The sequence below is a fragment of the Indicator indicator genome, chromosome 19, assembly GCF_027791375.1.
Source record: "Indicator indicator isolate 239-I01 chromosome 19, UM_Iind_1.1, whole genome shotgun sequence".
In the NCBI taxonomy this organism is placed as follows: domain Eukaryota; kingdom Metazoa; phylum Chordata; class Aves; order Piciformes; family Indicatoridae; genus Indicator; species Indicator indicator.
The window spans coordinates 9694349-9706672 of record NC_072028.1 but is presented as its reverse complement, the minus strand read 5'-3'; the positions used below and the strand labels follow the sequence as shown (position 1 = coordinate 9706672).

The 12324-nt window shown below is 57.0% G+C and overlaps 1 protein-coding gene across 4 annotated transcripts; it reads left to right on the top strand.

The window, feature by feature from the left end:
• The first annotated feature begins 2557 nt into the window (after positions 1–2557).
• On the top strand, positions 2558–12029 carry CBFA2T3 (CBFA2/RUNX1 partner transcriptional co-repressor 3). Of its 4 annotated transcripts, none has more exons than XM_054389900.1 (11): positions 2558–2678; positions 5266–5507; positions 6144–6233; positions 7799–7980; positions 8101–8360; positions 8463–8548; positions 9557–9752; positions 9877–9945; positions 10106–10296; positions 11463–11640; positions 11695–12029. In XM_054389900.1, the coding sequence occupies exons 1-11, from the start codon at positions 2558–2560 to the stop codon at positions 11760–11762; spliced, it is 1683 nt and encodes a 560-aa protein (XP_054245875.1). In that variant the 3' UTR covers positions 11763–12029. The 4 variants fall into 4 exon arrangements, with proteins under 4 accessions (XP_054245875.1, XP_054245872.1, XP_054245871.1 ...); XM_054389897.1 differs by adding an exon at positions 4229–4306 and having other exon boundaries at positions 8466–8548; positions 11463–12029; XM_054389896.1 differs by adding an exon at positions 4229–4306 and having other exon boundaries at positions 11463–12029.
• Positions 12030–12324: the final 295 nt, after the last annotated feature.

Below are 12324 nucleotides of genomic sequence, written 5' to 3'. Positions count from 1 at the left end.
GGGGACAGTGCTGAGGATTCAGGGATGAGGAACAGGAATGCAGAGAGGGATAACGCCAGGCATGCAGATGGGAGCAGGGATGCAGGTGGCAGCAGTTCTGGGGATGCAGACAAGACATGTACAGCTCACAGGGACAGTGCCAGGGATGCAGGCAGGGATGGGGATGCAGACAGAAGCAAACACCTCACACCTGCAGCTGCCTCACTCCCTCCAAGAAGTGGCAGAGCCAAGCCCACTGGCACAGTCCCTCTGCAGTGCAGCTGGTGCAGGTGTCCTTACCTGGGCAAGCTGCCATGTTGTCCCTGAGCTGCCACACTGTCCCCAGGCTGCTGTGGCTTGTCCCTGTGCCCAGGAGCTGTTGCATGGCAAGCTGGGGCCTTGGCCTGAGCACATGGATGCTTACAGCACTGGTGACATGAAAGGTGTACACAAAGCCTCACTGCACCACTCTCAGTGTGCAATGCCCCCCAGGAGCTTGGCAGAGGTGAAGAGGGTGAGGGGATGACAATGGTGCCCATGCAGAGCCCTGCGACATGAGAAGGTGTTGGCCCTGCATGCTGCAGGTGCTAGTTGTGCTTTGTCAAGCTGGGCAGCAGGTGATCCCCAGGGGATGCCAAGCCCAGAAGGGATCATGTAGGGCACCTGGCAGGGGCAGCCACCCCATCTGGGTCATGCTCTGTGTCTGCTTGTGGCTCATCCTTTGCTGTTGGGGCTGCATCCTGCTCTGGTGATTACTGGAGGAAGTCTGGAAGGCTGGAGAAGCCTTGCCCAGAGGTGGGCACATCTGTGACAAGGACAATAAAAGGTGGCTTTTGAAACATACCTTTTATTTTGGGATGCCCTGTAAATGATCTGCTGCTTTACAGGGTGATACTTAGTCTTGTGGTTTCTCCTGATGCTGCAGTAGGAGAAGAGAGCAAGGAAAGAGAAATTGGAACATGCACATTGAGTCATTAAGGTTGGAAAAGACCTCTAAGATCAGTAAGTCCAACCTTGTACCCAACACCTCCATGACCACTAGACCACGTCCCAGACTGCCACATCTACACAGTTCTTTAACCACTCCAGGCATGGTGACTCCACCACCTTCCCAGGCAGCTTGTTCCAAGGCCTGACCACTCTTTCAGTAAAGAAATTTTTCCTAATATCCAACCTCAACCTCCCCTGGTGCAGCTTGAAGCCATTTCCTTTTGTCCTGCTGTTAGTTACCTGAGAGAGGAGGCCAGCACCAGCCTCACTATGACCTCCTTGCAGGGAGCTGTAGAGAGCAATGTGGTCTCCTCTTCTGCAGGCTAAGCTAGCCCATCTCCCTCAGCCTCTCCTTATGAGTCATGCTCTCCAAAATCCAGGCCTCTGCAGGGTTCCTGTGTGCCATGGGCATGGTGGGATGCTCCCACGGTGCTGCAGCCGTCAGGAATGATGCTGTGGGACCACAATGGTGACTACCTGCCTGAGCTTTTGGCCCTTTCCACCATCTCTCCCATCTCCTGGTCCTCCAAGCACAGTGCTGGCTGCTTCACAAGCCCTCATAGCATCTTGCTGGGGCTGTGGCCCTGGATTTATTTAGCCAGGACAATGTGCTCTGGTAGGGTCCAATTAATCTCACACCAGTTGCAGTGGATTAAGCACAAATATTAGATGAGAGTTCAGCAGCCCTGGGGAGTGTGCAGGAGCACAGAAGGGACCCCAGGTCTGGGGGTGGTCATGGTGGCCACTTCCTTCTTTGGCTGGGCTTGGTGGCAGCAATGACACGGGCTCGGGCACCCTGACGGATCACCACAGCTGCCCACACTTGTGGCCACACATCACAGCAGCTACAAGGACCAAAACCTTGCACTGTGGCCATGCTGCTGCCATCCTGAGGGGATAATGCTGGCATGATTCCCATGGGAATGCCGCTGCAGGGTATTATTTGGGGTGGCACACATGGTGGTGGGAGGGAGGCAGTGATGTTGGAGGGGAGCCCAGTTTGGTGATGGAGGGGAGCCCTGTGCTTCCTGGTTTGCAGGATCTGGTGCCTTGTGGGGCTCCCCAGGGCTGACAGGGGACAGTCACCGGTGTTGTGCCATCGTTGCTGCCACCAAGCAGCATCCATAAGGAACTGGATGTAATCCCTGCATGGCTGCTGGGGATTGGGAGAGGTCAGCAGGCAGCCTGAGATGCTCAAGATATGGGCAAGAGGGTCCCAGGATGTGAGGGGGATGGCTTTGCAGGGGCACACACACAATTTGTGGTCCCTGTGTGAGGGACAGAGTTGGTGCTGCTGGGGCAGAGTGGTGCCCTACACTGACCCCACCACCCTGCATCCATGACGGGCACAGGGCATCACCCTCCCCCCCCCTGCAGGCACCATCCCCACTGCCCAAGTTCTGCTCAGATTGGGGGTTGCTGCCATGCTGCGCTGGGGAGCAGAGCTGCCCAAGCCATCTTGAGATGTCCGAGGATTCCTTCTGCCCCTGCCTCCTGTTCAGAGGGAAAGCATGGCGCCGCCTGGCACGGCTTGCTGACTGTCCTGTGCCCTCTCCCCACAGACACGGCGGAGACGCAGGCTGGCACCATGCCCGACTCGCCGGCCGACGTGAAGACACAGCCCAGGTCCACGCCGCCCAGCATGCCTCCGCCGCCGCCCGCTGTCACGCAGGGAGCCACTCGTCACCCCTCCTTCACACCGAGCACCAGTGAGTACCGGGCTGCCAGCGTGGACAGGGACGGGATGCCAGGCGGGGAGGCTGCCAGGCTCCCTTTGCTTCCGGGTCACGTGCTGCACCCAGGACCCAGGGCATCCTCAGCCCTCTGTGTGGCACTGGCTGTGACGTGGGGGTGGCATTATTGTCCTTGCACTGCAGAGGTCTTTGGGCATCACTCTCCAAGTCCTGGCTCCTGCCTGTGCCCATGGAGAGCACCACGGCGCTGCCCCTCGCCAGCAGCGCTCTGTGAGGTGCTGGGCGATGGGGACATCTTGGTGGCCTGTCACACAGTCACCAAATGGTGGCACAGAGCTGTGTGCCTCTGGGTGCTGTCTCCTGCTGGGAGGTGGCTGCAGGATGCTGTGGGCTGGGGCAGTCCCCACAGGTTGGAGGTGGCCCTTTTGTGGGTCCTGGGCATGTGGGGGCCTGCCTGCCCATCCATGTGTGACACCTGGCAGTGTGGTGCCATGTCTGGCTGCAGTGGCAGGGCCCTCCTTGCCCTGCTCAGACCTTGGTGTGGTGGCATCAGGGGATTTGGTGAGGACTTGATCTCTGAGTCTTCAGTCTCTGTAGCATTAATAAACTGGGTGAGGCCTGACATGCTGGTTGCACTGGTGACACATGGGCTTGTTGCACACTGAGGATTGGTCTCTGTGTGGATGTCACCACCCTGGCACAAGACACACATGGGACAGGATCATAGAATCATAGAATGTGTTGGGTTCTAAGGGACCCTCAAAGGTCATCTAGTCTAACCCCCCTGCAATGAGCATCTTTACCAAGATCAGGTTGCTCAGTTACACACCAAGTGTGACCATGAATGTCTCCCAGGATGTGGCCTCCACCACCTCTCTAGGCAACCTGGTCCAGTATTTCACTACCCTCATTGTGCAGAACTTCCTCCTAACGTCCAGGGATCCAGGTGGGCAGTGGCTGAGGCAGGTCCCCTCAGTGAGAACAGTGGTGGCCACAGTGACAGATGCTCCAGTTCCACCAAGATGTATTCTGGGCTCAAGTGCATGCAGGGGATTTGCTTGTAGCTGCTTCGCCCTTAGAAACCCCAAAGGGGAAACCCCCTGCCTAAACCATCCCCTTGAGCTACAGCTCCCCAACAGTCACCCCAGCAGTGCTCCCCATGGTGACCCTCCCTCTTGAACTGGAAATCAGCTTCTGATCACTGTGCTCTCAGGGGTTTGGGTTTTAATCCCAGCCCTATGGCAGATGTGGTGCAGGGCACGGGACTAAAGGTGCAGGTAGTAGCTGGTCAGCTGTGGTTGTTCTTGGTCTCAAGGAGTTGTTGCAAGGCTGAACTGCAGGTCCTGAGATGCAGGGAGTGCATTAGCTGAGCATCCCTTGAACCCTCCCTCTGGCCGCAGTGGGCTGCAGGGAGCCGGCTCCATCCCGCGACAGGCATTGCCCTGCTGTGCCCTCCCTTGAGGAGCGTTGCCCACAGGAGGAAGGGGTGATGCCCTAGCTGGGACCCCTGGGTGAGAGCTGCCCGCTCTGCTCTCTCATCATAGCCTGTTTTATTTTGCTTGCAGATCGAGACGCTGGCCCTCCGACGTTTCTGCCCCGCGGCCGTTTTCATGGTTGCTTGAAATGGTCGATGGTCTGTCTTTGTAAGTAAAATGAAGCACCGGCTCTCATGAGAGACCCGAGCCGCAGCTGCAGCCCCCTCCCCAGCCTCCAGCAGCTGCAAGGCACCACGGGGGGGCTCAGGCAAGGCTTGCCTCCCCCCCTTCCCCCCCAATGTCAGCCCCTTGCCCTGCCCTGGTGGGTCACGGGGATAGGAACCCCCGTCCCCATCCCGGCCAAGGGACATGTGTGAGGGCTAACTTAGTGCCGCACCTGTCGCGGGAATAAAAGCAGTTGTGGCTTGGGGTTATTTTGGGCACCTCTTTAGCGGGCGGCTGACCCTGCCCGGCTGGAGAAGCACCAAAGCAGGCAGGGCGGGCAGGGCGGCACAGGCAAGGTTAGTGCGGTCCCGGGTGGCCGGCGGTGCTGCGGGGAAAGGCGCGGTGCATGCCCGGGTGCCACGCGGTCGGGCGATGGGGTGATGTGTGCTGTCACCCCTGATGGCCAGGGAAAGGTTCCTGAGCTTGTGTGGTGTGTGTGAGAGGGATGGCACCCCCTCATCCCCCCCCCCCCAAGATGTCCTCTCCATGGTCCCCTGGTGTGGGGTAATTCAGGAAGATTCCATCTTCACTGCCTGGGCAGCAGGGCTGGAGGTGTAAGCATGCTGCAAGGAGGGGCTCTGTGGGAAATGGCTGCTCCCTGGGGGTGCTGAGCAGCTTCCAGTAGGACAGGATGGACCCCTTTCTCTTGGCTACCTTGAATGTTGGGGAGCAGGATCAGGCCCTCACTGTTCTGGGGCATGCACCGGATCCCATCCCTCCCTGCAGCCCTGCACAGTCCCAAGGGCTGGTTGAAGATGTGACCTCAAGGATGCAGCAGCATCCCAAAGCTTCCCAGGTAGTGCCAGCCCAGCAGTACCCATCAGGATGCTTCATGCCCCCCATCCTAGCCTTGTGCCTGTGGTGCCACCCACTCTGACCTCCTGTCCTGTCTCTCTTCACAGTGATGAACGGGAGCAGCCACTCACCAACTGCCATCAATGGAGCCCCATCCACCCCCAATGGGTTCAGCAATGGGCCAGCCACCTCCTCCACCGCTTCCCTGTCCACCCACCAGCTGCCCCCAGCCTGTGGTGCCCGCCAGCTCTCCAAGCTGAAGCGTTTCCTCACCACACTGCAGCAGTTTGGCAACGACATCTCCCCTGAGATCGGGGAGCGGGTGCGGACCCTCGTCCTGGGCCTCGTGGTATGTCTGATGGACTTGGGGGGCTGGGGGGTGATGCTGTGGCTGGGGATCCTGCATTCACCTTTTGGACTGGAGATAGGATCATAGAATCATAGAATTGTTAGGGTTGGAAAGGATCTCAAGGATCATCCAGTTCCAACCCCCCTGCCACAGACAGGGACACCTCACTCTAGATCAGGTTGTTTGGAGCCATATCCAGCTCTAAAAACCTCCAGGGATGGGCTTCCACCACCTCCCTGGGCAAACTCTTCCAGTGTCTTACCATCCTCATGGTGAAGAATTTCTTCCTAACATCTAATCTGAATCTACTTATTTCTACTTTTGTTCCATTCCCCCTAGTCCTACCATTACCTGACACCCTAAAAAGTCCCTTCCCAGCTTTTTTTGTAGGCTCCCTTAAGATACTGGAAGGCCACAATCATAGAAGAGGTTGGAAAAGACCTCCAAGATTATCAAGTTCAGCCACCAACAGCACCGTGCCCACTAAGCCACATTCCCAAGCGTCATGTCTACATGTTTCTTGAACACCTGCAGGGATGTTGACTCCACCACCTCCCTGGGTAGCCTGTTCCAGCACCTGACCACTCTTTCAGTAAAGAAATTTGTCCTAATACCCAACCCAAACTCTCCCCACAGAACTCTACGCTCACCATCGAGGAGTTCCATGCCAAGCTTCAGGAGGCCACCAACTTCCCACTGCGACCCTTCGTCATCCCCTTCCTCAAGGTGGGTGCCATGGGAATGTCAGAAGTAGGATCAACATCACCTGGAAAGGGAGATTTGGGAGGTGGTTTTGAGAGAGTCAGAGCTGACAGCTGCCTGTGGGGCTGCCCACGTGCCCCTGATCACACACGTCCCCTCACACGTGTGGAGTCACATGAGGCCAGGGCTGTTTGCAATATCTCGAGGAGTTCAGCCCAGCTCTTAACCATTTGGAATTCTTTAAACCCCTCACCCCCCCATCCCCCTTTTTTTAGTTTATGATTTGCCTTTTAATTTCGTGTTGACTCAGCACTGTCACCCCGCTCTGGATTCACCGACTGCTGGCACCAGTGTTGCTGGCAGATGTTCCAGCCCAGAGTCTCATGCCCCTCATTAGCACTGAAATAATGAAAAAGTGCAAAAATAGCTCCTTTCCCACCTTTCCTCAGAAGATCCCCGGATCATGAGGTCCTGATAACTTGGGGTGGGCTGGGAGCCATCCCTGCTGTCCCACTGCCAAGTGCATGGCGGCCCAGCCGGACGCTCTGGCACCCTGCTTCCAGCTGTTCCCACCACAGGCTCCAGATGTTTCTCATTATCCCAAGTGCAGCCAGCCGGGCTCGGCGTGCTTCCCAGGCTCAGGGCTTGCTGGCTTTGTGGGGTTGTTCCATCTCGGCTGGGGAAGGGGAGGGTCCAGCCCTGCTCGCTGCAATGTGCAGCTCCAGCTCCATCAGAGGCCAACCTGGCTGGGGGATGGAATCATGGAATTGTTTTGATTGGAAAAGACCTTTAAAATCATCGAGTCCAACCATAAATCCAGCACTGCCAGGCCACTGCTAAATTATGTCCCTCAGCACCACATCTCCACAGCTTTGAAACCACTCCTCCAGGGATGGGGACTCCACCACTGGACAGCTTGGTCTAACCTTCAAGGGGAAGAAATTTTTCCTCACATCCAGCCTAAACCTCCCCTGAGGGGCAACCTGAGGCCCTTTCATCTTGTCCTATGGCTTGTTCCTTGGGAGAAGAAGCCAGCCCCCACCCTGGCTCCAACCTCCTTTCGGGGATTTGCAGAGAGTCAGAAGATCTCCCCTCAATCTCTTTTTCTCTGGGATGAATGATCCCAGTTCCCTCAGCTGATCCTCACAAGACTTGATCTCCATCTTCACTGCCCTCCTCTGGACGTGCTCCAGCACCTCAATGTCCTTCTTGCAGTAGGGGGCCCAAAACTGCAGCAAATATTTGAGTTGTGGCCTCACCAGTGCCAAATACAGGGGGACAATTCCTGTCCTTGTGCTGCTGGCCACACTTGCTGATCCAAGCCAGGAAGGCTCTGCAAGCCTCACCAGGATGCAGGAGGGCTCATTAAAGCTACATCCATCCCAGCATGTGGCTGAACCATGTGGGGTGACACGTGTGTGTCCCCAAGCTGACCTCGGCACACTCCAGCAAATGGGGTCCCAAGGTTGTCCCCTTGGGGTGATGAGCAGGACCTCAAAGGGAAGGGTTTGGGGCTGTGGGTGAAGCTGGAGTCCTGGGCTTGGGGGTGATTTGTGGGGCTGTGGACTGGACTTTCTCCTCCCTTACAGGCCAACCTGCCCCTGCTGCAGCGGGAGCTGCTGCACTGCGCCCGCATGGCCAAGCAGACCCCAGCCCAGTACCTGGCCCAGCACGAGCAGCTGCTGCTGGACGCCAACGCCTCCTCCCCCATCGACTCCTCCGAGCTGCTCCTGGAGGTGGGTGAGAGCGGCAAGAGGAGGACACCAGACAGGTGAGAACCAGGAGGGATGCACGTGGGGGTGTTTCTTGGGGTGAATACATCCCTGCTACCCCATCCTGGGGTGGTGGATGCTGATAACTGGCATGGACCGACCTCCTCTCCTCCACCTAGGACCAAAGAGAACGGTTTGGACCGAGACCCTCTGCACCCTGAGCACCTCAGCAAGCGGCCGTGCACCATGAGCCCAGCTCAACGCTACAGCCCCAGCAATGGGCTGAGCCACACTCCCAGTAACGGGCTGGGGCACCCCCCCAATGCCCCCCCTTTGCCCCAGCACTACCGGCTGGAGGACATGGCCATGGCACACCACTACCGTGACACCTACCGGCACCCCGACCCCCGGGAGCTCCGTGAGCGCCAGCGGCCAGCTGGTCAGTTGGGGGGATCTCCCATGGGCTGAGGAGGTGGGCAGGGGTTTGGGGAACCCTCCCCCAGAGGAGAGGAGTGGCCCCCAACACGTGTTTTCCTCACAGCAGTGCACGGGACACGGCAGGAGGAGGTGATTGACCACCGGCTCACCGACCGGGAGTGGGCAGAGGAGTGGAAACACCTCAACAATGTATGTAGTGTCCCCCCAAGGCCATCTCATCTTTGACTACCCCCTGCTTTGCCCTCCATCCCCATGATGTCCTTCCCAGGGCTTATCTCCAGAGTACTTACAGGCTGTGGCATGAAGGGCTGGAGACCAGCCCTGTGGAGAAGGACTTGGGGGGTGCTGAGGGGTGAAAAGCTGGACATAAGGGGGCATCAAGTGCTTACAGCCCAGAAACAGCCATGCCCTGGGCTGATCTCCAGCAGTGTGGGCAGCTGGTGGAGGGAGGGGATCCCACCCCTCTGCTCTGCTATGCTAAGACCCCCATCTGCAGTGCTGGGTCCAGCTCTGGAGTCCTCAGCACAGAAGAGACATGGACCACAAAGAAGAGGAGGCCACAGCAATTATCCAAGGGCTGGAACCCCCCTGCTGTGAGGATGGGCTGATAGAATTGGGGTTGTTCAGCCTGGAGGAGGCTCGAGAAAGACCTTCTTGAAGCTTTATCATATATAAAAGAGGCTTATGAGAATGATGGAGGGAAACTTTCAACCAAGACCTGGTTGGATAAGGGGCAGTGGTTTAAACTGGAAGAGGGTGGAGGTGGATAGGACCAAAGGAATAAATTCTTGACTATGAGGGTGGTGAGTCACTGGACCAAGGTGCCCAGAAAGGTGTGAGATGCCCCATGTCTATCCCTGGAAACATTCCAGGTCAGGTTGTTTGATGATCTGAGCCACCTGCTGTAGTTGCAGATGTCTCAGCTGACTGCAGGGGGGTTGGATTAGATGACCTTTAAAGGTCCCTTCCCACCAAACCAACCCATGATTCTATGACCTCCTCAGCCAGACCAGCACACCAGCCCTGGCACAGCTCAAATCCCTCCCCCAACACCGTAGCCCCCAGCTACTTGCCGTGACCTCCTCAACCAGTCCAGCACACCAGCCCTGGCACAGCTCAAATCCCTCCCCCAACACCATGGCCCCCAGCTACTTGCTGCAGGACCCCCTAGCCCTGACATTGCCCTCCCCTCCCCAGCTGCTGAACTGCATCATGGACATGGTGGAGAAGACGCGGCGGTCGCTGACGGTGCTGCGGCGGTGCCAGGAGGCCGACCGCGAGGAGCTCAACCACTGGATCCGGCGCTACAGCGACGCCGAGGACATGAAAAAAGGCAGCCCCCCCTCGGCCCGCCCCCACAACAGCTCCTCCACCTCCGAGGCTCCCCAGTTAGGTATTGACCCCCGGGGCCACCCGGGGTGCTTGTGTCATTTTCCCGGGGGTCCGGTGCTGCCGGTGGGGTGGGTTCCAAGGGGATGGCATCTCCTAACAGCACCATCTCCCCATCTCCTTCATAGATGCTCACCGGGAGTTCACACCGCGGCCCCTCTCTGGGTACATGCCAGAGGAGATCTGGAGGAAGGCTGGTGAGTGTGTGGAGGGAACCCATCGGTGTGCCCCATACCCTCCTAGCTCTGTGTCAGGGTGCTGGTGAGACTGAAGGCAGGGGGTGGGTCAGGGTGGGTTTGTGGCTGAGCAGCTGGGGTGGAGGTGTCAACACACTATGCTTGGCCACCTTCCTTCCAGAAGAAGCTGTGAACGAGGTGAAGCGCCAGGCCATGTCTGAGCTGCAGAAGGCCGTGTCGGACGCCGAGCGCAAAGCCCATGAGCTGATCACCACGGAGAGAGCCAAGATGGAGAGAGCCCTGGCTGAGGCCAAGCGCCAGGCTTCCGAGGATGCCCTCACCGTCATCAATCAGCAGGAGGACTCCAGCGAGGTAGGGAACAGGGTTGGTGACCGCAGGGGTTTTGGGATCTGCTGCTTTTGTGGTAGAGTTTGCAGCATGTGCTTGTGGGCATGGGTATGAGGGGGAGCTGCAGCAACACCCTAGGGTGAGTAGAAGAGGAGGGTATCCTGCCCCAGCTGGGGATAGCCCAGGATGAGGAAGCATGGTCTGAGATGATGTGTAGGGTCCAGGATAGGGATACATGGTCAGGGATGGAGAAGTGGTTTTAACCATATGGGGGTTGGTCTCTTCTCCCAGGCAACCAGCCACAGAACAGGAGGACACAGTCTCAAGCTGTGCAGGGGGAAGTTTAGGCTTGATCTTAGAAAGAAGTTCTTCACAGAAAGAGTGATTTGTCATTGGAATGGGCTGCCCAGGGAGATGGTGGGTTTGACGTCCCTGGAGGTGTTGAAGAAAAGCCTGGATGAGGCCCTCAGTGCCATGGTCCAGTTGATTAGTTAGGGTCGGGTGATCAGTTGGACTTGATGATCTTGGAGGTCTCTTCCAACCTGGTTGATTCTGTGATTCTGTGTGATTCTGTGAAGTATGGTCCAGGATCGGGGACCACAGTTTGGGAGAGCAATGTATAATCCAGGATGGGAAAGCACAGTCTGGGGTGGTGGTGCATGGACAGGGATGTGTGGTCTGTGATGATATATGTGGTCCAGGATGCAGATGCATGGTCCAAGGGCATGTTCTAGGATGCAGGGGCATGATCCAAGATGTAGGTGCACAGTCCAAGACAATCTGCACTGTCTGAGATGTGGGTGCATGGTCTAAGGTGAAGATGCATTTTCTGTGGTGTGGATGCATGGTCTGGGATGATGTGTATGATCCAAGCACAGGTGCATGGCATGGGATAACGTGCATGGCTTGGGATGTGAGTGCATGGTTTGGCAGGCAGGTACATGGTCAAGGATGATGTGTATGGTCTGGCATGGAGGTGCAGGTCTGGGATGGGGGTGCATGGTCAGGGATGATGTGCATGGTCCAGACTGAGAATGTATGGTCCAGTAATGCACGGTCCAGTGCAGGGGTGTGTGGTCCAGTGCAAGGGTGTGTGGTCCAGGGTAGGAGTGAGTGGTTCAGGGTGGGGTGCATGGTCCAGAACTGGGACGCAGAATCCAGGACTGAGGTTTGTCTTCATCTCTCCTCAGAGCTGCTGGAACTGCGGACGCAAAGCGAGCGAGACCTGCAGCGGCTGCAACACTGCTCGCTACTGCGGCTCCTTCTGCCAGCACAAGGATTGGGAGAAGCACCACCACGTCTGCGGGCAGACTCTGCAGGGGCTGCCGGCCCCCACCGCCCCCACTGCTGGTGTTGGGCTACCGCCAGGTCCGTGCCAGCCCGACGGCATGGCTGGCATGGCCAGCAGCCCCAGCGAGGCAGGCTCAGCAGCCGCGTCCCGCGCCGGCACGCCGGCAACTCCAGCTCCCCTGGAGAGCGCGTCCCGTTGAGCCCGGCCACCGCCACCACCGCTGCTACCGCCGCTCTCCAAGAGACACAGACTGCACTGGGTGCAACTTCCTCAGCTACCTGACTCATGTGACCTCCGAAACGACCTCTCTAGCTCTCACAAATAATCCTCACGGATCCTCAAACTGGGCTTTAAGTGGAGTTCAGGCAAATACCGGTCTTCTCTGTTCTCTCTTCGGTCTTTGTTTTGGCTTTTTTCATTTTTTAGTTGATTGGGGAATTGTGGTTCAGGGTTTTTTTTTTGGTGTTTTTTTTCTGGATTTTTTTCCCTTTTTTTTTTTTTTTTTTTTTGTTTCCTTTTTGTCTTTTTTGGATGAGGGATTTGGCTGCAGCTTCACCACACAACGATGTGGGGAGATACCGAGCCAGGTCCTGACCCACATCGGCTCTGCTGTGGGGCTCGCTTGAAGGAGGAAAACTAATTTCTTTTCTTTTTTTTTTTTTTTTTAATGTCAGCCTTCTATATTTTTTTCCTCCTTTTTTTTTGGGGGGGTTTTTTTGGGGGGTTTTGGCTTTTTTTTTTTTTTTAATAAAGACAATAAA